General features: G+C 43.3%; 1 protein-coding gene across 13 annotated transcripts in view; it reads left to right on the top strand.

Moving 5' to 3' along the window:
- The window catches only part of TRAK1 (trafficking kinesin protein 1), a 135,085-nt gene extending 113,801 nt beyond the window's left edge, over window positions 1–21,284 (top strand). For 6 of the 13 annotated variants that reach the window (XM_082192983.1, XM_082192979.1, XM_082192984.1 and 3 more), the window contains 3 exons: window positions 3,186–3,515; window positions 10,740–10,842; window positions 18,309–21,284. In XM_082192983.1, coding sequence (XP_082049109.1) covers window positions 3,186–3,515; window positions 10,740–10,842; window positions 18,309–19,107 — 1,232 coding nt within the window. In that variant the 3' untranslated portion in view covers window positions 19,108–21,284. Of the gene's footprint in view, window positions 1–3,185; window positions 3,516–6,527; window positions 6,606–10,739; window positions 10,843–13,346; window positions 13,435–18,308 lie in introns of those variants that run through there. The other 7 variants (XM_082192973.1, XM_082192986.1, XM_082192985.1 and 4 more) reach the window with 5 other exon arrangements.

Here is a 21,284-nt window from a genome sequence, read left to right as displayed (position 1 = left end):
AAAAACTGGACTGACACTTGAATGAGAATGACATGCTTGGGAAACTGCTTATGGGCCCCTCCAACTCTCCGAAACTCATATTATACCATCTAAAAAGTTTGTACAACAATGCCTGCAAAAGTAAGGGAATAATGTTGCCCTTGCTTTAGCAGTGTTTGCCAGCTGATGCCATAACTCTGGTGTCAAATATGACAGCTTAAGTTCCATAGCCATTAGTGATCTTTGTGATGACTCTCCTGGTCCTTTACAAGCAATGCTGAAGAAACTAGAGTCGCCATTAAAGCATCAGAAACATATAGAAAGTATCCGTCACTCACGTACATGTTTGAACATGGGATTATGTAAGCTTGGGTCATCATGCGTTTGGGTCGTTTTGCTAAATTGAGATGGTTACCTGAAAGCCTTTGCTGTTCCTTGTTCACCAATAAGCAACACTGCCCTCCCTCCCTCGCCACCGGCGCCTGGCTTGCTCACCCCTCTGCCCATGGCGGCGCAGTCCCGGGTCTGCCTGGCGAAGGCGCGGTGCCACGTGTGCGCTGGCTCTCGGGCTGCTTCGGGTCTCTGCTGCTTGTGGCGCCGCCGCCGAAGCTCCGCCAGCCAAGCTCAGGCCGAGTGGGCCAGGCGCTATGATTGCCAAACCCTCAAACTGATGTTGATTAATAAAAACCTAGCATTACAATCCTATGCACATCTACTGCAGAGCAAGCCCCATTAAGTTCATTGGGATGTGCTCCCAGGTGAGTGTGTATAGGATTGCAACCTTCATTCTGTATTTCCAGTTTTTCTTTTCAAAGGAAAGAGTTTTGTTCCTTTTTAGGGAGACATAATAATAGCGAAGAACTGTCTTATATAAGAAGTATATAGATTATATAGATTATATAGAAGTATATAGATTAAGGGCTCAAACTGATTGCCAGCAGAGATTAGGCGGTTTTCAAAGTTGCAGGAGCACACTGGAATTGTATGGCTTGTTTCATTTGGGTTTTGTTTTTGATATTAAGGTAATTTTTATCTCTTTGCCTTCTGCAGCAAAATCTGTGTATTAAAGAGCGGTTGAATGTCTCATATTACATGGCCAATGGCTTTAGGAAGCCCAGTAAAATTCTTAAGGTTCCCCGTCTTTTGAATGGCAGATATGCATGCTATGTCCCACACTGCTTTTGAAACTTTCAAAAGACATTTGAAACTTTCAAAAGACATTTGAAACACAAAGCCCACATTTCCCCTTGGGCACACAGAATCACCTGAGTTTATTCATTTATTTAGACCTATATAGGCATCCTTATTCTGGACAAATGCAAAAAAGTAGCAATCTTTCCCCTTCCTTCTTAAAAATCGAAATAACTAAGACTGCCACCCAACCATGATTACTTGGAAGTAAGCCACATTGACCTTGGCTGGCCGTGCTTCCATGTAAAAATGCATAAGATTGCACTGTGAATGTATCTAAAGAAGGGCTTTGGAATCTCTGGCTCTCCAGTGTTAATGGACTTCATCTCCCATCAGTCCCAGCCAGCATGACCAGTGGTTAGCAATGATGGGAGTTGTAGTCCAACAGCATCTGGAGACTTTACCCATAGTCTAAAGTATTTAGCATTATACTGACTCAAAACAGCTGCATTTGGCTCATGTGGCCACCCTTTCATTTTTTCTAGTAATATCACCAAATTTATTATCTTTTCTGAGGCCAATTTTAGTAGAATCTGCAGAGTTTCATATAATACAGGGGTTTCAGCCTTTTCCTAATGTGAGGCTACACAGCAGTCATTTTCCCATTTTCCTTAACCAGAATTTTAGCCCCACACCAGAAATTATAATCTTAGTAGAAAATAAAATACTTGTACTGATATTCTTTATATTGCACATTTCCCCCCCCCTCACTCAAAATATTTCCAGTCCAAGGACAAATCTACAGGTATAGTGGAACATATTTTCTGTGCAAAAAAAAAAAAAAAAAGTTTGTTTGGTAGTCTTGCAAGTAGAAAATGATATTATGGTGTGGGTTTTTAAAAGATATTTGTAGTTGATGTAGTTTGCACCATTCTGTGTAGCAGTTCCCCTTTTAGCATCTAGTGCTAAATTCTAGAACCCTCTCATAGCACACTGCTTAGCTTCTTTCACAACCCTTCAGTCTTCACAAACTAATCCAGAAATACTTGATGTTCATACTTTCTGACTATTTCCCATTATGGGTTTTAGTATGCCATTTCCCCACAAATGTTCATATTGGTTCCATTTTTATTTTGCTAGGTTATATTACTATTTATTTATTGCTGCTTTTAGGTTAAAGGCAAAAAGCCAACCACAAAAACAAGTGGCAACAAAGAAACAAATCAGAAAGCAAAAAAAGAACAAATTCTAGGTGTTTATTTATTTCAGGCCCAATGCATTTCAGGAAAAATTAATTCCTCAGGGGCACATTTCTAGCACAAGACACTGTAAAATACAGTCATACCTCGGGTTACAGATGCTTCAGGTTGCTCATTTTCCAGTTGTGGACGCGCTGAAACCCGGAAGTACTGGAACTGTTTACTTCTGGGTTTTGGCGCTTGGCAATGCGCAGAAACACTAAATTGCGCTTTGCGTATGTGCAGAAGCGCCAAATTGCAACGTGCGCGGACGCGGCGCTGCGGGTTGCGGGTGCTGTGGGTTGCGAACATGTCTCCCACACAGATCACGTTCTCAACCCGAGCGTCCACTGTAATCTCATAGTGACTCCTGTCCTATAGTGTTGCTTGAATCTCAGGGTTACTGCTAGAATCATGCCCCTGTACAAGGTTTGCTCCCTAAAACTTTTGACAGATCAGGAATGCACCTTATTCCTTGCACCTGGAGTTATTTTTTTCCCTTTTAGGTTATAGGCCTTCATAAATAGGTGCACACACACAGTTAGCGTTAATCTTGTTGAAAATACCTGAATGACATCAGTCTCTCCCTTTGGCAAGGGTTTTTGCAAAAACCATTTCTTCACCCACTAGTATTTTTTAATTTTCTTTTAGTAAGTACATAAGAAATACCTTAACATGCACTTTCCCATTGTTATAATTACCTTACAGAACAAGTTTGAGTTTGGGGAGTTTGAAGCAAGTGAAGATTTAATGTGGCGATGTCCTTAAGCAGCCTAGTTCACAACGGGAAATCCCCAAATATCCTGACTTTCTGCTGTTGTTTTGTTTCCCCGTAAGGTTCTGCTACTTTGCACCACTGGCAACAGCTTGCGCAGCCTCACCTTGGGGGCATCCTCGACCCACGGCCCGGGGTTGTCACTAAGGGCTTCCGGACTCTTGACCTCGACCAGGACGAAGTATACTGCCTTAACGATTTTGAAGAAGACGAGTCAGGTGACATTACATACAAGGGCCTAACTACCTCGCCGTCGATGCACCACACCGAGACCTCAGGTGAGAGGTCACAAGCGCAAGGGACTGTTTCAGACAGCGAGAATCCCCCAAGTCGCTCTCAGGCTTCCCCAGAGGAGATGCAGGAACCGGCGACTGACGATGATGAGGGGTCTGGTGAGGGAACCTCATTAAGTCCAGCACAACTGCCGTGTTTGCAGGATGTCGATTATTGGGCCATTCTCACGTCTCTCCAGAGCAGCATCCATAGTGTTGCTTCATGTGTAGCTTCTGCACAATCGTGTGCTCAGGAATTAACACGAGACCATTTCCAAAATGATTGCTTCTAACAAATCATTGATTTTGCTGTACTTAAAAAAAAAAGTGCATGGTTCATTTTGGGTTTTCTTTTTTTGATAAGAGAAGGCTGCTAAATGTGATTCAATTAAGGTCCCGAGAGAAGAGATGTTTGTGTTGCGTGTCTGCATATACATGTGTCCACATGGAAGCTACAGTGTTAAAAAAAACATCATTTTTTGTTGTTGTTAAGCAGGAGTTGGGTTTCAGCGCCTATATTATTTCTCTAAGTTGCTCTTGAAGTGCTGTTCATCGCAAGAGGAAGCAAACAGGACCTAGTGATTGAACATAAGCATAGTCTCATTATTTACCTATTTTTCGCTCTAAAAGACGCACTTTTTCCCCTTCAAAAATTAAGGGGAAAGGTGTGTGTGTCTTATGGAGCGAATGCAGGCTCCTTGGCTTCAGCGATAGCAACACGAAGCCTCCGAAGCGCAGAGGGAGAGCTCCCCCCGCGCTCCTTGGCTTCGCGTTGCTTTCGCTGAAGCCGCCTGAAGCCCCCGGAGCACAGCAGGAACTCCCACTGCACTCCGGGGGCTTCAGGCAGCTATCCGCAAGCCTTCGGAGTGCAGCAGGAGTTCCCGCTGCGCTCCAAAGGCTTGCAGATAGCCGCCTGAAGCCTGGAGAGCGAGAGAAGTCAGTGCACACCGATCCCTCTTGTTCTCCAGGCTCCGCTCCGCTGGAGAGGCGCTGCACAGTTTTCCCTCTCTGCGCAGCGCCCCTTCAGCGAAGCGGGAGGAGAAATGGAAGGGACTCTGTTTCTCATGCCGCTTCGCTGAAGGGGCGCTGAGCAGAGAGGGGGAGAATTTTTTTCCCCTGTTCTCCCCCTCCTATGGTCCGGTGTGTCCTATAGAGCGAAAAATACAGTATGTAGGATTAGGTCCCTCCAGGTCAGTTATTCCTTAGGACTCAACTGAGGGATAGCTCAGTAGAGCATGAGACTCTTAAATCTCAGGGTTGTGTGTTTGAGCTCCACATTGGATGAAAGATTCCTACATTGCAGGGAGTTGGACTAGATGACCCTTGTCGTCCCTTCCAACTCGGCAATTCTGATTCTAACCACAGTGGTACCTCGGGTTACATACGCTTCAGGTTACATACGCTTCAGGTTACAGACTCCGCTAACCCAGAAATAGTGCTTCAGGTTAAGAACTTTGCTTCAGGATGAGAACAGAAATCATGCTCCGGCGGCACGGCAGCAGCAGGAGGCCCCATTAGCTAAAGTGTGTTTCAGGTTAAAAACAGTTTCAGGTTAAGAACGGACCTCTGGAAGGAATTAAGTACTTAACCCGAGGTACCACTGTACATATAATGCTTTTGCACGCTGGTGGGAGCCTCAGTCTGGGTTGGAAGGCTTTTTTAAAATAACTTTTCCTAGCATAGCTGTCCTGGCAGCACCCTCAGCTGGTATTTGACGGGGCCAATATTTAAGGAGTTTGGGTTTGGAAGGGGAAATAATTCTGTAGTGCCAAGACTGGGTTTCTCGCCACTTTCCTGTCAGACCAAAACAGGAGAAGGTGCCCCCTTAAGGCACTTTGCAGGAGAACTGGTGTTGGGCAACTGAATTTTCACTTCTGTGCTGCCATGCCTCTATGCTTATAACATGAACTTTGGTCCTGTCTGAGAAGATTGATAGTTTTAACTGTTCTGGAATAAAACAGTACTCTCAATGCCCTCCCACCAGATGTCAAAGAGAACAAGAACTACCAGACTTTTAGAAGACATCTGAAGGCAGCCCTGTTTAGGGAATGTTTGATGGATTACTGTATTTTAATATTTTGTTGGAAGCTGCCCAGAGTGGCTGGGGAAGCCCAGCCAGATGGGTGGGGTATAAATATATTATTATTATTATTATTATTATTATTATTATTATTATTATTATTATTTAATTCACAAACCAAAATACATTTTAAATAGGGGAATATTGATGTATCTTGTTACTCAGGGAAACCCTTCAGGTCTTGAGCTTATATAATTAGCTGAAATAATAATCAAGTTGTGGCCTTAAGCCATAAAATTATTGGGTGGGTGAGTGAGACTGTAGTTCAGTGCACAGCTCTTTTCAGAATCGAGTGCTGCTTCCACAGAATGAACGTTATTTGCCCAGATATGAAATGTATATCAGAAAGTGTTTGTGTCAGTTGAAGAATATGTGTGACTGCTGCTTTTTAGTTTCCTCACACACATCGTAGAATCTGAAAGTCCCCAGTGCTTTTCATCGGCCCTTGTGTATGCTAATTCAGTTGCACTGAGCAGGTGAAGCAGGTGTCGTTTTGCACTGATTCTGCTTGCTGCAAATCCCAGCACATCAGATCTTCCCCCAAATCCTCTGCCTGCGCCTGATGACTTGAGAGGGGGTGTCTCATGACATTGTGAACTTTTAGAGTAGACGGAAGTTTGTACCTGCTTCAGATTTTGGAGCAGCACTTAAGATGGCCTTTTGAGTTCTCGGCGGTTCCTGGAGAACTTGGGGTGTCTGTTCTTCTGAGTATCCTAGCCAGTGCAGAGACTCACATGCTTCTCCCTGGCTAGCGTATCTGTATAGGCCTGTCCAGAATCTTAATACTACAAAAGTAGGTGTTTCGTTCTCTTCTATGCAACAGATTTGTGACTGTTCATTTGACCGATGTTTAGCTCTTTATTGTGCTTTGTCTTTCAAATCACAATGGCAAGACCTGATTCTCCTTGCCTGTTTTATAGCAGCTGACCTTGTAATAAGATGTGTTTTTTTGTGGACTGCATAGGATGAAACCTTTGGGTTGTCTCTTTTCTTTTTCTTTTTGAAAGACTGTTAATTTACAGGAAGCTCACTATTTCCTATTGTGTTCAAAGGACAGAGAATGCTACGGACATGTGAAAAGCTCCGCTGTTGACTGCTGGAGGATGCTGTTTTTCAAGGTTTCCCTAGTGGTATATTTGCAGGATCCGTCCTTGAGCTCTAGAAATTGATTTCCCTTTGGTTCTCAATGTTACACTCCTCTTACTGGGCTCAATTGCTACTTTTAGCAGCCTTTTCCTATCTTTCTTATTCATTCATAACAATGAGTTTTAATTTAATTTTTATCAGGGCAGTTGGAATTCTTCTAATATAATTCTACGGGAAAACAAAATTGGTGTCTTTTATAAAGTGGATCTTGCGGGGACAACAGTCTCTGCATTTCACAGCTGGAACAATCACCTAATCTAAAACTTGCATTGCTTTGGTCTATTTTAATTTGTCATCTAGTGCTACGCTTCCTGTCTTACTTTAATTTACATCTCAAGTGTTCAGATACTTTTCTCCAATAACTTTTCCTCTCCATTTTGGTTATTTGAGATTTTCTCCAGCATGTTTTAACCTTCTGCTTATTCTCCATGATACACAGAGAATCATGATTGCTAGGCCCAGTCCCTCCCTCCCTCCCTTATATATTAACTAATTTACCTTGCTTACCCTAATCCCTGAAGCATCAGCATCAGTTCTAGAGGTGATGTAGAGATTTCTTTAAAAAAACATTGTCCTGAGATCTATGTGTTAACCATTAATAGAATTCATAACACTGTGTGTGATGGGGCAAATCCTGAGTCACTCTTCACCTACGTAGGCCCCTTCACTTGTCAGGCTGTCTCACTTTCATCCAGGCAATTCCTCTCTCAGGCAGGGATGGGGAAACTCTGGCCCTCCAGGTGTTTCTGAACTACATTTCCCATCAACCCCAGCCACTGTGGCTAACAGTAAAGGCTGGTGGGAGTTGTAGCCAAACATCTGGAAGGCCAAAGTTTCCCTTCTCCTTCTCCAAGGCCTGCATAGCTACACATGAGTCTTCTTAGTTGTGTTGTGTGTGCATGCCTCAAGTCATACACTAAACGGTAGTGACAAGAGAAAAGGATCTTGTGCGTTTTCTCAGCCTCTCTAGAAGTTTGGAGTGGCATGTGGATGTGATGTCTCTGTTCAAAACCATGTGTCAAACCGTTGTATATGTCCTTTCACCCTAAACTATGTGTTTGGGGACGTGTTAAATGTTGAGAGAAGGAGGAGGAAGATCAACAGTCACAGGAAACCTCACTGGCATGTTTTTTTGTGCATGTTTTAACACCACTAACTTACTAAGGCTTGTTTAGTGAATCAGAACCTATGTAATCATGAGATCTTTGCTGTCGTAACAAAATGGGTTGTACTTCAAGGAACATTTTGGATGCACGTCCTTCGAATTTCTGAATCGCTTTGCAACAAAGGGACTTAACCATAAAGTATGTCACGTGGCAGAAGGGGGAGAATTAGCACAGCTCCAGCAGCCTAGGACACAAGGGGTGTGGAAGTGGTCTTGGTTAAAATGTGGCGGCACCCTTACGGCTTCTCTGCCACAGCCCATGCTTTCAAGATACCAACAAGTACTCTCCTTTTCCCCATTCGTCTCATACATATAAATTCTAAATTGCCTTAATCCTCCTTCCTCGTATGCCATCTTCTATTCACGTGGCTGTGTTGAATACATATTTGCTTCCCTATTCTCAAATTCTATTCCCATTTTTTTCTTGCATTTGTCCTGCATACTATAAAGACACACACAGGCATGCACATAGCCCTATACAGCAGGGTGTGTGTTAATTTTTTGTTGTTTTCAGGACTTTAGATGCTCACCCTTAAGCACATTCCCAGTAATTAAAATTACACATTTAAAGTCCTGGGAAAATAGAGATTTTTGTTTGTTTGTTTTTGCCTGATTTTGAAATTACATCAAAGTAGGTGTTAGATGAGTTGGATGACCCTCCCTGGGGGGAGAGCGCATTCATTCCATAGTTAAGATGCCACCACCAAGAAGGTCTTGCCCAGTAGCCACTTTGCCACCACTCAGATGACAGGGAACCCCCCAAAAAGACCCTCTGTTGAGGATTTTGGTTTATAGGCAGGCACATCTGGAGACAAACAGTTCCTCGAGCGTCCTGATCCCGAGTCATGCGCAGGTTTGTTTAAAGGCCAAAAAGAGCTCTTTGCATTGAGCCTGGATTCAAAGCAATATGTCACAGGGGGTGACATAACTGTAATGCTCAGTCCAGTTAACAGCCACAAAAAAATGCACCACTGTAGTGCATTTGAGCATGAATTACTGAGGCCAGGGTGCATTTGTCCAGGTGAGTTGACACCTGGCACCCCAGCCTATATTCTGAGGCATGCAATGTAGGAAATAGACCCCTGGAAGATGATATAAACTGCTACTCCACATGGCGGGCCCTAAGACTTGCAGCTTTCTTTATATCATCATTCTTCAACCTGCGGTTCTTTGGATTTTGTTGGAACTGTAGCTCCCATCTTCGCTGACCATTGGTGGGGATGGTGAGAGTTTTGTCCCGCCACACCTTGAGACCCAAGTTGAAAAAAGGCTACATTGCATTCGTTATGCGCGAGGCTGATGTAGAGCATTAATGCCAAAAAGCGCTCCTTCCATTCACAGAGAAAATTGGACCCGCCAGAGGCTTCCACAAATTGGGGTGGGGGATTTTTTCTCCAGCTCCCTCTGTAGCTCCCTACACCATTTCCCATACTGAAGGTCTACTGGTCTTCTGAATAACTGGTCTTCTGTTGACCGCAGGATATCCCATTCCGTGCATGGAACTTTACTCCTGGAACTCTGGATCCAGCAGAATATCTGTTTAGATTGGATAGTAGAGAACTACACAGTGCTTGCCTCGCTCTCTCACACATCTTTCTAGGCTTGACAAAATACAAAGGCATGTTTTTACAATGTATGTAAGAATACGCATTGTGTTAAAATGTGGACAGGGGTTAAGAGAATCTTAAACAGTGTGACATACTTCATGGCTAGTTCCAGTTTGCGTTCTACAGATGCACTCTACAGCAATTTCTAAACACAAATTAAGGACTCGTTAAATAAACTAAAAATATTGTTATGATCTAGGGTGCCGGCAAATGTGTCTTGCTGCAGCACTGAAAAATTACGGCAAATATATTTCCCTTTCTGCTTAACATATGGCAATATTTTTATGAATTAATATGACATAATTGCTATCTTGTGCAGCTGCAGATGGTTCTGTCTTTGATGGGGGAGGAGGGGGAAAGGCAAGGAAATGTCGCAGATGGACAGTAGTGGTTCCAAAATGGTTACACCAGTCTCCGGGCACAAAAAGAAACACATGTGTACTGTTATGTACATATTTTAATGTACATAATATTTATTGCTGCCTCTCTACTGGGATCCATTACTGAAACGAAAGATGACGGGATACTTTTGCCCGGATCAATATGGGGGAAGTTGAAATGCGTAATCACTCCGGGCTTTGCTGATTTCTTTCACACGCCACAAAGGTCTTGTCTATCGGCTGGACTTGTTTAAATCTCCTACCTGCGGTGCCTCTTCAGAAAAGGCAAATGTGGAAATGGATATTGTGACCAATTCTTAAAGTTACGGTCGCGGCATGGTTACCACTCCTACCGTGGCTCCTCTGTCAGCAACTTTGGCAGTGTTAGAACAACTAAATCAGTGGGGAAAAGTTGGCAATGTGATTACTGGGGGAAATGGCGGCATATTAAGTAACCACATCACTAGCCCCTCTCAAATGATCTTGCTGTTCAATAATAATAATAATAATAATAATAATAATAATAACAACAACAACAACAACAACAACAACAACTTTATAATTTATATTTATAAATATTTATACCCCACCCACCAGTCTGGGTTAATGATAAGCCACCACGAGAGAGGAGCTACCATGCCACTCAGCTGGTCTGTGAGCACATTAGTTACTTAAACTTGCTAGGAGAACTGGGCTTCCTAATCCTTCAGGCACCAGAGCCTGTTTTTGAGCCCTAAAGAATACAAGAACCGAAAAGGCGTTAGCTCTGATGATGAACTCTCCTCCTGGAGAGTTTTGTGTTAAAGGAAGTGAATAAAATCCGATACCTGGTATATTTCACCTTCCCTGCATCGATCCCACGAGAAGTATCGCATCGCTTGTCCATCTGTTTGAGTGCACAGAACTTTTCTTTTCTCCCCCCTTTTATATATAAATGCAAAGAATGTTCTATTCTTTTTGATGTAGTACATCATCCTGGGAAGTGCATGTCACAAACCAACTCCACCTTCACCTTCACCACCTGCCGCATTCTGCACCCTTCCGATGAGCTCACACGAGTCACTCCAAGGTAAGGGCTTCCAGAGAGTTGTCGTGCTCCCTGGGGCAGGGGAGTGCCTTAGCCTAGAAGGCAAGGGGATTTGGAGAGATGCATATATTTCAAGGTCCGGCACCTTCTAAACTTCCCATCAGATCACATCACCAGCTTGCCTTAAATATAAATGGTAAAGGTAAAGGGACCTCTGACCATTAGGTCCAGTTGTGGCCGACTCTGGGGTTGCGGCGCTCATCTCGCTTTATTGGCCGAGGGAGCCGGCGTTTGTCCGCAGACAGCTTCCGGGTCATGTGGCCAGCATGACTAAGCCGCTTCTGGCGAACCACAGCAGCGCACGGAAATGCCGTTTACCTTCCCGCCGGAGCGGTACCTATTTATCTACTTGCACTTTGATGTGCTTTTGAACTGCTAGGTTGGCAGGAGCCGGCACTGAACAATGGGAGCTCACCCTGTCATGGGGATTCGAACCACCAACCTTCTGATCGGCAAGTCGTAGGCTCATGGCACTTATTTTTCCAGAATCATCCGAGAAATCTAGCATGTCTCCCAAGCTGATTGCAGCTCCTGTGGAGAGTAATAATGTCAATGTCCATGGAAGGAGGACACGATGAAATTAATGTCACTTTGTGCCTCAGAGTCTTTAATAAAGCCAGTGGCTTTACAGTCAAAGAAAGATAACAGTAGTCAAGTCTTCAAATAGTTGAAACTATGCTGGTACCTCAGTTCTTGAACATAATCCATTCTGGAAGCCTGCTCGGCTTCCGAAACGTTCAAAAACCAAGGCAAAGCTTCCGATTGGTTGCAAGAGTTTCTTGCGCTCAGCGGGAGCCACATCACACTTTTGGGTTCCGAAAAACGTTCAAAAACGGAAGCATTTACTTTTGGGTTTTTGGCGTTTGAGAACCGAAACGTATGACAATGGAGGCGTTTGGGAACCGAGGTACCACTGTAGATTAGTGTGGCAAAATTGGCATCATCTACGAATCTGAGGAGAGGGATTCCTAACAGTAAGAATTAGCCAGGTGTGAAGTTTTGTTGTTGTTTTTTAAGTACTACAGTTGTCTGTTAAATGTAATTGCACACTAAAGTCCCTCAAGTTCCTAAAAATAGATATGTCCAAGGGTTTGAAATGAGTTATCATTATCAAAAACTCATGTAATAACAATAGACAGTCGTCCACACAGTTCTTTTGTAGCAGTTTAAATGGCACCACGACACAAGGTAAAATTAAAGAGTTAATAAATTGATAGATTTTTCTATTCCAAAGTCCCATGGAGACCTGGAATAGAGCCTTCTGAAAGAAAGCATGGCCGGCTGACTCCACGTTAAAAAATGTTGTCGAGCCTTGCTTCATGCAAAAATAAGGCTGGTCTTTTGAATGCCTTAACGAAGAAATTGAAGAAATATTAACACATACCATGATGAAACCTGCCACTGCCCCACTTTACGAGGGGCACCTGTCCTAACAAGCCAGAGGATAGGATGTTAATTCCTTCACATGGACTGTCTTCAGTTTCTGGAATTCCTGCTCTGCCTCACCCTTTTATTTCCCCAGCCCGCATAAATTTTGCCATTGATCCCATGCTGTGAGGTGCTGCAAAAAGCTACAGAGATAGCTGCAATTCCCTCTCCATCTTCCCTATTGAACTTCTGGCGGAAATCTCTATTGCTTAAGATGTGAATTTTTATTGTGACATTAATTTCATTGCAAAGCGCACTTGCTACTTCCCTTAGCTTAGCCTGATATCTATAGTGGGCTCTCTCTGATGGCCAGGGTGGGGTGGGGGTTGTCTCTTTTATTTACTGTATTGGCCTGAATATAAGCCGCACCCAAATATAAGCAGCACCTTTAAAATTCAAGGAGAGGGGAACAATACTGGAATATAAGCCGCTCCCTTAAAATTCTGCAGGCACTCACACCCATTCCGTTTTACCGTAGGTCTGTTTCAGCAGCGGTATCGTAAAAGCCAATTTTGTAATGTGGTGAATTTAAGCAGCACTTTTAACTTTTCGCGGTCGGAATTGGGGGGGGGGAGTAAAGGTAAAGGGACCCCTGACCGTTTGGTCCAGTCGTGGCCGACTCTGGGGTTGCGGCACTCATCTCGCTTTACTGGCCGAGGGAGCCGGCGTACAGCTTCCGGGTCATGTGGCCAGCATGACTAAGCCGCTTCTGGCGAACCACAGCAGCGCATGGAAACGCCGTTTACCTTCCCGCCAGGGTGGTACCTATTTATCTACTTGCACTTTGATGTGCTTTTGAACTGCTAGGTTGGCAGGAGCAGGGACCGAGCAACAGGAGCTCACCCCGTGATGGGGATTTGAACCGCCGACCTTCTGATCGGCAAGCCCTAGGCTCTGTGGTTTAACCCACAGCGCCTCCCGGGGCGGGGGAGAGTGAGGCTTATATTCAGGCCAATACGGTACTGTGACATTCACTGTGGATTCAGAACCAAAGTGCTACCAATGCAAGGGGATGGAGTAGTGGAGCTCCTTAAACTCTGAATGATGCTTCTTCACAGGTCATGTGAGGAAGACGATGAGACTGCTTTATGTCACCTTGTGCTGAGAGGAGATGTAGGGCACACAATATGACCAGCGTGACGGGGGGTGAGCAGCGCTGCCAGCAGCCTCTGTGCTGGCAGAGTCCTGTAGAAGGAATGTTAGTGTTTTATGGCACCAGCTAACTCAAAGACTTCTGATCAGTCCCACCTCCCTCTTTCCATTCTAACCTAACATCCTAACACAAGGTGGCATTCTAACCAAAACACTATAAGTTCCATATAGTGAAGTGCTGGTTTTAACACTGATTTGAAAGCACAGTTACTCTCTTTTTTTGGCCTTTGTTTTCAGGACACATTTTGAATATCCTGCCTTCCTCCCTCTAACAAGGCCCTGCTTTTGTTAGCATAGGGACGATTACCAATTTTGGAAACATCTGGCACCTCCCCCCTTGTCATTGTCTTGTTGGTCGACTTTAGCGTAGGGACGCTTGTTGCAATAATCTTAATAATAATAACAATAATTTATTTATATCCCACCTATCTGGCTGGGTTTCCCTAGCCACTCTGGGCAACTTCAATAATAATAATAATAATAATAATAATAATAATAATAATGCAGCGATAAAATATTAAACATTAAAAACTTCCCTAAACATGGCTGCCTTCAGATGTCTCCTAAAAGTCAGAGAGTTGTTTATTTCCTTGACATCTGATGGGAGGGTGTTCAACAAAGTGGGTGCCACCACCAAGAAGGCCCTCTGCCTGGTTCCTTGTTGCTTCACTTCTTGCAGTGAGGGAACCGTCAGAAGGCCCTCAGAGCTGGACCTCAGTGTCTAGGCTGAACGATGGGGATGGAGACGCTTCTTCAGGTATACCTGGCCGAGGCCATTTAGGGCTTTAAAGGTCAGCACCAGCACTTTGAATTATGCTTGGAAACGTACTGGGAGCCAATGTAGGTCTTTCAGGACCAGTGTTATATGGTCTCTGAAATGTACCTTTTGTTGTTTGTGCAGCAACCTCAGCTTATTTGATGCTGTGGAGAAGAGTGCAGGTAGACATTCCAGGGTCTGGTCCCAAGGAGTTTGCAGTTGAAAGTAGTTAGCAATTTATCTTGGGGAGTGTGGTGATTGAAAGAAGTACAGGAAATAAAAAATGTGTTAAGGCTATATAAATATTTACTGGGAGGGAATGTTTATGCACCTGCCTTAAAATTAAGCCTTTGCTAAATCTGATATGTTTGGTAGCTCCTGCTCCAGGTCTTGAGCGCTAGTGAATCTGACATAAATGCCCCTTGCACAGGCAATATGAGTATAGTAACCTACTCTTAAGTAGGCATTCTTAAAGATTTTGAGAACAGGCTACTCTTGGCAAAGGTTAGAGAGGGTAAGATTCAGTCCAGATGCCCAGCAACTCTTATGGAGGTATCAAAATGAACTTCTTTCCCAAGCACCTAGTTAGCACGTATATTGCTTGATCAGGAAGACTAATCCATAAATCCATTTTGGGGTAGAAAAGACAAGGGTAAAGGCTGCAGCCATTTACAGATACTAAACAGAAAAGGACCTTTTTTATCCCAGATTTGATGTGATACTCCCTTTTAAATTAGTCCAACTATTTTTATTCATGAAACAAAGTAAATCAGGATTTCCTGGAATATTAGAACACAGTCAGCTCTCTTTTGTGAATCTTATACAGCATCACATGCCCAAGAGTTTTTGCAAGTTACTTATTTGAAAATAGAATGGGATGGTTATCTCCAGGCTCCTTAGTGACTCACTTGGGTTCTGTTGCTTCCTCCTATATGCAAAAGAAACTGCCTGCTCCTTCCAAGTGTGGGATTATGTGGAAGCTATCATGTTTCCCTTCCAGTAACTGCTGCAGAAATGCTCCAGTCTACCTGCCAGCCCTAGCCTAGGACTAATATCAAGGAGTATTTTAAGCCTGGAATGGGTGAGAATGGACAAGCTTCTCTGTTAGCACATTAGAGCAGATTTTGTTAAACTTTCCTTCTGCACAAAGGACCGATTCAAGAGCCACAAGACCTATAAGTCGCTAAACCTAGGGCAAGATCATAGGCAATGTCTATAAAAAGAAACATTTGTGTGCGAACACATACTCACTGTTGCAGGCACACGTTTGTATTTTTCATGTGCAATGCTTTCACAAGTGACAAAACATTTCCCCAGGGCTGCAGCAGTTTGCAGTGACTTGTAGTGACATTCACTTGTTGAGAGCACCTAGCACAGACATCCCCAACCTTCGGCCCTCCAGATGTTTTGGAGTACAATTTCCATCATCCCTGACCACTGTACCTGTTAGCTAGGGATCATGGGAGTTGTAGGCCAAAACATCTGGAGGGCCGAAGGTTGCCTATGCCTGGCCTAGCACAAAGGATGTTGGTTTCCTGTTCACCTGAGGGGGAAATGTAATATTTTCTGCCACTTTTCCCCTGCATGTGTACGATATGGTGGTGACATGAGTTCATTCCACCCCAGCTGCCATGTCAAACAAGCCATGTGGATAATTGTCCCTTAGCGCTCTTAACCAAGTTGGTTGGCTGTTATCAAACAACTGGAATTACAGCCGCAAGAGGGGATATTTGCTATGCAGCAGGGAGCACGCTGCTGTGATGAGTAAGTTCTGTGTACTCTCTTTGGCTTCTCCCGAGGTAGCTTCTCATGACAATATTATTATTATTATTATTATTATTATTATTATTTATTATTAGGGAGGGAAGAATACACATAGGTGCATATGTTGAACTGGCTTCATGAGTTGTTCAACACACAGCCCAATCAACGTGACTTTTTGGGATATGTCGCCATGTATCACATGCAGTGATATGGATGTGTCCCTGAATGTTCATAAAGTGTGCTTTAACTACACCATAATTTCAGTAATGGCCCCATAGCAGCCGGTGCATGGGATTACACCTCAAATAAATGTTCTTTTAGCTCCCTCACAAGCCTCCCACACCAGTTTTCAATGGCAGAATTATAGCAGGGTAGAATTATTACTTTTTTTTTACAAGACCCTCTTTAACCCATGCCGAAACAGCAGCTGTGTGAGCGGACCCCACGACAATCTGCTCACACTAGTCTTATAGCTCCCCAAATGAATTCTCACCAATATACTTTGTATCAACAGAGTGTACTGCTTTCTTTTTTAAAGGCCCCCCCTCCCCAATTTTATATTTGCTCCAAAATGAAACTGAGTCAGCGGGAATACAGCTATTGATTTCAGTGGCAATTTTGTTTTGTAGCAAGTATTCATGGCAGAGATTTACGTAGTGGGATTTGTGAGCGTCATAATTCATGCTCTTCTGCACAGTTTCTCTTCCCATCACTGTAATCAGAATGTCTTGATAATGGAAACCTCATTAAATCTGCCCTTGTTAGAGGAAGAAGCAGCTATTGTAACTTGCAAAAATTGACCAAGCGTCTAGGTAAAGCCGCATGCATTTTCAGTGTGCATATTGCCTGCTCTGCATCATTTCATGGGAATGGCGTTTGATGGCTATTTTCTGACCTGTTGTTCAGAGTTTACCTGGTAGGATCAGAAGGTAGAATAAAATAAAACAACTAATCAGCAGTTGATCAAACAATTGCATGGTGTGTGTGAGAAGCTGTGAGCTCGCAGTCTCCCCTAATAATAACCAGACCTCTTTTAGGTGGGTAGGAGCAAAAAATGTAAGCATTGGTCTCTGTACACATACTTGCTTAGTTGTGGGGTTTCCTTTCTGCTGTGTGTTAAATGGAAATAAGCTGGTGAAAGAAATTGATATAATGTTGCTGCCCCATTGTGCATAGAGAACAAAAAGCCACAAGACTAAGGTAGCTTTTGTACATGATCACATTGTCTGGAGTTTCCCCCCGTTTCCTCAACCATCATGTTGCCAATTTGCATCATCTAGAATGTGCATTTGGTTTTATAAGAATTTTCCAAATTTAATATCATCCGGAAAGGTGCACAGTAGACTAGGGTTTAGACCACGGTTTCCCAAACTTGGGTCATTTTGGACTACAATTCCCATCATCCCTGACCACTGGTCCTGCTAACTAGGGATGATGGGAGTTGTAGTCTAAAAACAGCTGGAGACCCAAGTTTGGGAAACCTTGTTTTAGATTCACAAGTATGTGGCCTGTTTGCAGGAAGCTTGCATTTCATAACATCTGCTATAAAATAGTGAATATATTCCTTCCACCTCTTTTTTATTATTTAACAAAACTAATGTACCTCTTGCTTGTAATTGGAGAATCTAGGTAGTTTACAAAAAATAAAACAAACATTAAAATTTTCAGAAGGAGGGAGTTTAAGACAGGCATTCCTTTTTCACAGCTAGTGATAAAGCATAACTGTTTGGAATATGTTCTGTCTGTGTAGCTCCCTTAAGTTCTGTTGGTACACTTAGAAACAGCTGCAATCCTATTATTAGATTGTTAACTGAAGCATTTACTTCTGGGTTTATGGCATTCAAAAACCGAAACATTTGTCAACGGAGATGTTCAAAAACCGAGGTACCACTGTACAGTCGTCCCTTGGCTTTCGAACAGCTTATTTCTTGAATGTTCTGGCTCCCGAATGCCGCAAATGCCCAAATGTCAGTTTTCCGGTTTGCGAACTATTTTTGGAAACAGAATGTCCAATGGGGCTTCCACTGCTTCCGATTGGCTGCAGGATCTTCCTGCAGCCAATCAGAAGGCGTGCTTTGGTTTTCGAACGTTTTGTAAGTCGAACAGATTTCCAGAACGGATTCCGTTCGACTTCCAAGGTGCGACTGTACTCAAATCATTCCTGAGAATGGTGGTTGAGAACTATTTTTCCTGCTACCTTGTCTCTCTAGCTGACCTACTAATCTGAGGCAATTGAATCGGTACCAAGTACGTTTTTATATGTGGGTTTATCAAATGGTGGCAGTTTGAAAGTCAGTATTCCGATGAAGACACTGACTTGTTTTTCTGTTTCTCTTCCCCCTGCCAGCCTTAACGCAGCACCTACTCCAGCTTGTAGCAGCGTTGGCAATTTGAAAGGCACCCCGGTGGCCACGCCGTGCACCCCACGGCGCCTGAGTTTGGTCGAATCCTTCACCAACCTCCGGGAGTCCACCACCACCATGAGCACATCCTTGGGTCTGGTGTGGCTACTCAAAGAGCGTGGGATATCGGCAGCAGTGTATAACCCGCAGAGCTGGGACCGCGCTGGCAGGAGCTCCCTCCTGAGCACCTACGCTCCCAGAATGGCCGTCATTCCTTCCACTCCCCCCAACTCACCTATGCAGACGCCTTCTTCCTCCCCGCCATCTTTTGAGTTCAAATGCACCAGCCCCCCATACGACAACTTCTTGGCTTCCAAGCCGGCCAGTTCCATTCTGAAGGAGGTGCGGGAGAAAAAGAACATCCGCAGCAGCGAGAGCCAAACGGACGTGTCCGTCTCGAACCTCAACCTCGTGGACAAAGTGAAAAAGTTTGGGATTGCCAAAGCGGTGAGCTCGGGGCAGCCGCAAGCCCCTGCGTTGGCGGACATGCAAGGACCTCTTCTTCCCGGGGCACAAAGACCAATGAAAGCCTTTGCTCCTGGGAGCCTGGTACCAGAAGACCTGGCCTTGGGCGGTCCTTCTGTAACAAGTGCCATTGGGGGTCTTCAGCTGAACAGCGGCATTAGGAGAAACCGAAGTTTTCCAACGATGGTGGGTTCCAGCATGCAGATGAAAGCGCCATCGTCTTTTACTCCTGGCCTATTGATGGGAGCAAAGCTTCCTAAGCAAACCAGCTTACGGTGAATGGCTTAAGATGCGGCCGAACTTGTAAAGGAGACAACGAAAGCGCTCCTTCTTCAGACATTTTTTTTAAAAAAAGAAACAACAACAGATTTTTCTTCTTCCATTTACCATTGAGTTTGACAAATCAACTTTGTGCCTAATGGGGGTGGGGGTGGGGGGAAAGAGTGTAAACTTTGTACAGGATGTAAATATGTACCAGATGTATTATAAGTGAATCATGACACTGTTTTGACAATTTAACATGCTAACCTTTTGGAAAGGGTGTTTTTTGTTTTTCTTTGCACTGAAAAAAAAAAGAGCAATCCTTGGATAGAAAAAATAAAAATAAAGAATTCTTAGTTAGCCTAGCTTGATATTGGAACTAGCCTCATCTAGCAAGGGTTACAGATCATGCTTTCCAAACTGTGGGATATCAGCACACATAGTAACCCCTATAAACACAAGAAATTTTTGTAGTTCATCAAAGCAAGTAGATTAGCATCTTGAACATCTTATTCTGCCTTTATGGATGAGAGGGGGAATATTCAAAGGATCTTTTTTCTTACAAAATAAACTTGAAGTAATAATGTGTTGAGAGTGACTGCTAAGTCTGCTAGGTGCCAGGAAGAAAACACACCTCTACTGCTGCTGTTTCATGTCCTGTGTTAATATTATTTTCAATGCTGCACTGGAATGTGGAAGGAAAAGTGCTTTAAATATTGTTTTGTTGCAGACACTGAAAACACACACCTCTCAGAAACAAAACAAAATCTTGTATCGTGCTTTCATGAGGAGCCAAAGTCACTGAAAGAGTTGATTGTAGGTATGTTTAAAAGCCTAAATTTAAACAAATGTAGTACAGTATTGCCAAAAGATGTGTCCTTAAGAGAATAATTTCAAAAATAGCTTAGTAAGAGTGGTACAAGTGAAGGATAAATATTTCCATCTATTCTTTACCTCCAGATTTTGAGGTATTTAAAATGACCCAGTGGATCACTTCATAAACAGGGTTAGACCATTGCTATTTTAAGTGACGTTATAATTGTCTTTCATACATATCTGTTTCCATCCGATCCATGTGATAGAGCTACTAGCAAATGGTTTTACATCTTCCGCCCTAATACCTTTTGGAAATCTTCAGTATTTGGACTTTTCTTCCCCCAAAGACTTTTCTAATTGTAAGGCTAGTTCATTATTTAGTATTACATATTTTTTTAATGGTTCGTTCACACAAATCAGGATCAGACTGGTTTATGATCCTGGCTTGTTCACTAACCATAATGATAAACTAATGAAAGAGTTTCCCTAACTTTGGACTTCACAGGGAGCTCTGGTTAGTTTGAAAGTGGAAGCAGATGTTTGTGACCTTGAGGCTGCATCCAAGGTTCATTCATGTAACGCTAAATCATAATTTAGCGCTGTAGCATTGCGTCCAAAATGACCCAGTACGTAGAAACTTGAAACAACATCTGGAAAGAACTGAAAACAAACGAGGGGCACAAGGCACCATTAAGTTCTTCTGCCAAGAAGATGGCAGATTGGCCAGAGCATTCTTGTGCAACTTCCATTGGGTTTTTTTTTTGGGGGGGGGGCTTATTCAACAGAACTTCCTGTCCCAGGTCAGGTTTATTTTTGAGCTTATGTTTTGAAGCAGTTGGTGTGCCTAGTTGTGTGGGTGGCTTGTTCTTGACTTGATTTAAAACCAAACCCACTTTATTTATTTATTGCCAGTACCTCACTACATACCGTGCATTGCCGTTGTGCCAGACTGTTACTAAATCATTAGCACTGATAAATATTTGCAGTAGTGGAACTGTGCGGTTGTCGTTTTTTATGAGCGACAGATGAGCCCGGTTATCTGTTATTAGCTAGTTGCAATTCTGCTATGAATATTGAGAATGTCAGAGGACAGCAAGGGAGGGGATCATTAGCGAGTGCATGGGCTTCTAGATTTCTATTTATTCTACCGACATTTTAGCACTTCCTCATTGCCTCTACTTGCTGTTTGTCTGTGTGCACTTAATTGCAATTTGCAAGAACATAACTTAAATCTTTTTATCTGAATGTATCTTAAGACAACCAATAAATTAACAATTTTGAATAGGTGAAAAAAAATAAATCACGAATGTATGAGGACCTTTTCGTGTACCAAGAGACCATGAGCTCATTTGTGGAATAAAATGGTAAAAACCCAACAA

Source organism: Podarcis vaucheri, assembly GCF_965113315.1.
Source record: "Podarcis vaucheri genome assembly, chromosome: 12".
Classification (NCBI taxonomy): Eukaryota; Metazoa; Chordata; class Lepidosauria; order Squamata; family Lacertidae; genus Podarcis; species Podarcis vaucheri.
Note: the sequence above shows the minus strand (reverse complement) of the source record. Positions and strands in the feature narration are given on the sequence as shown.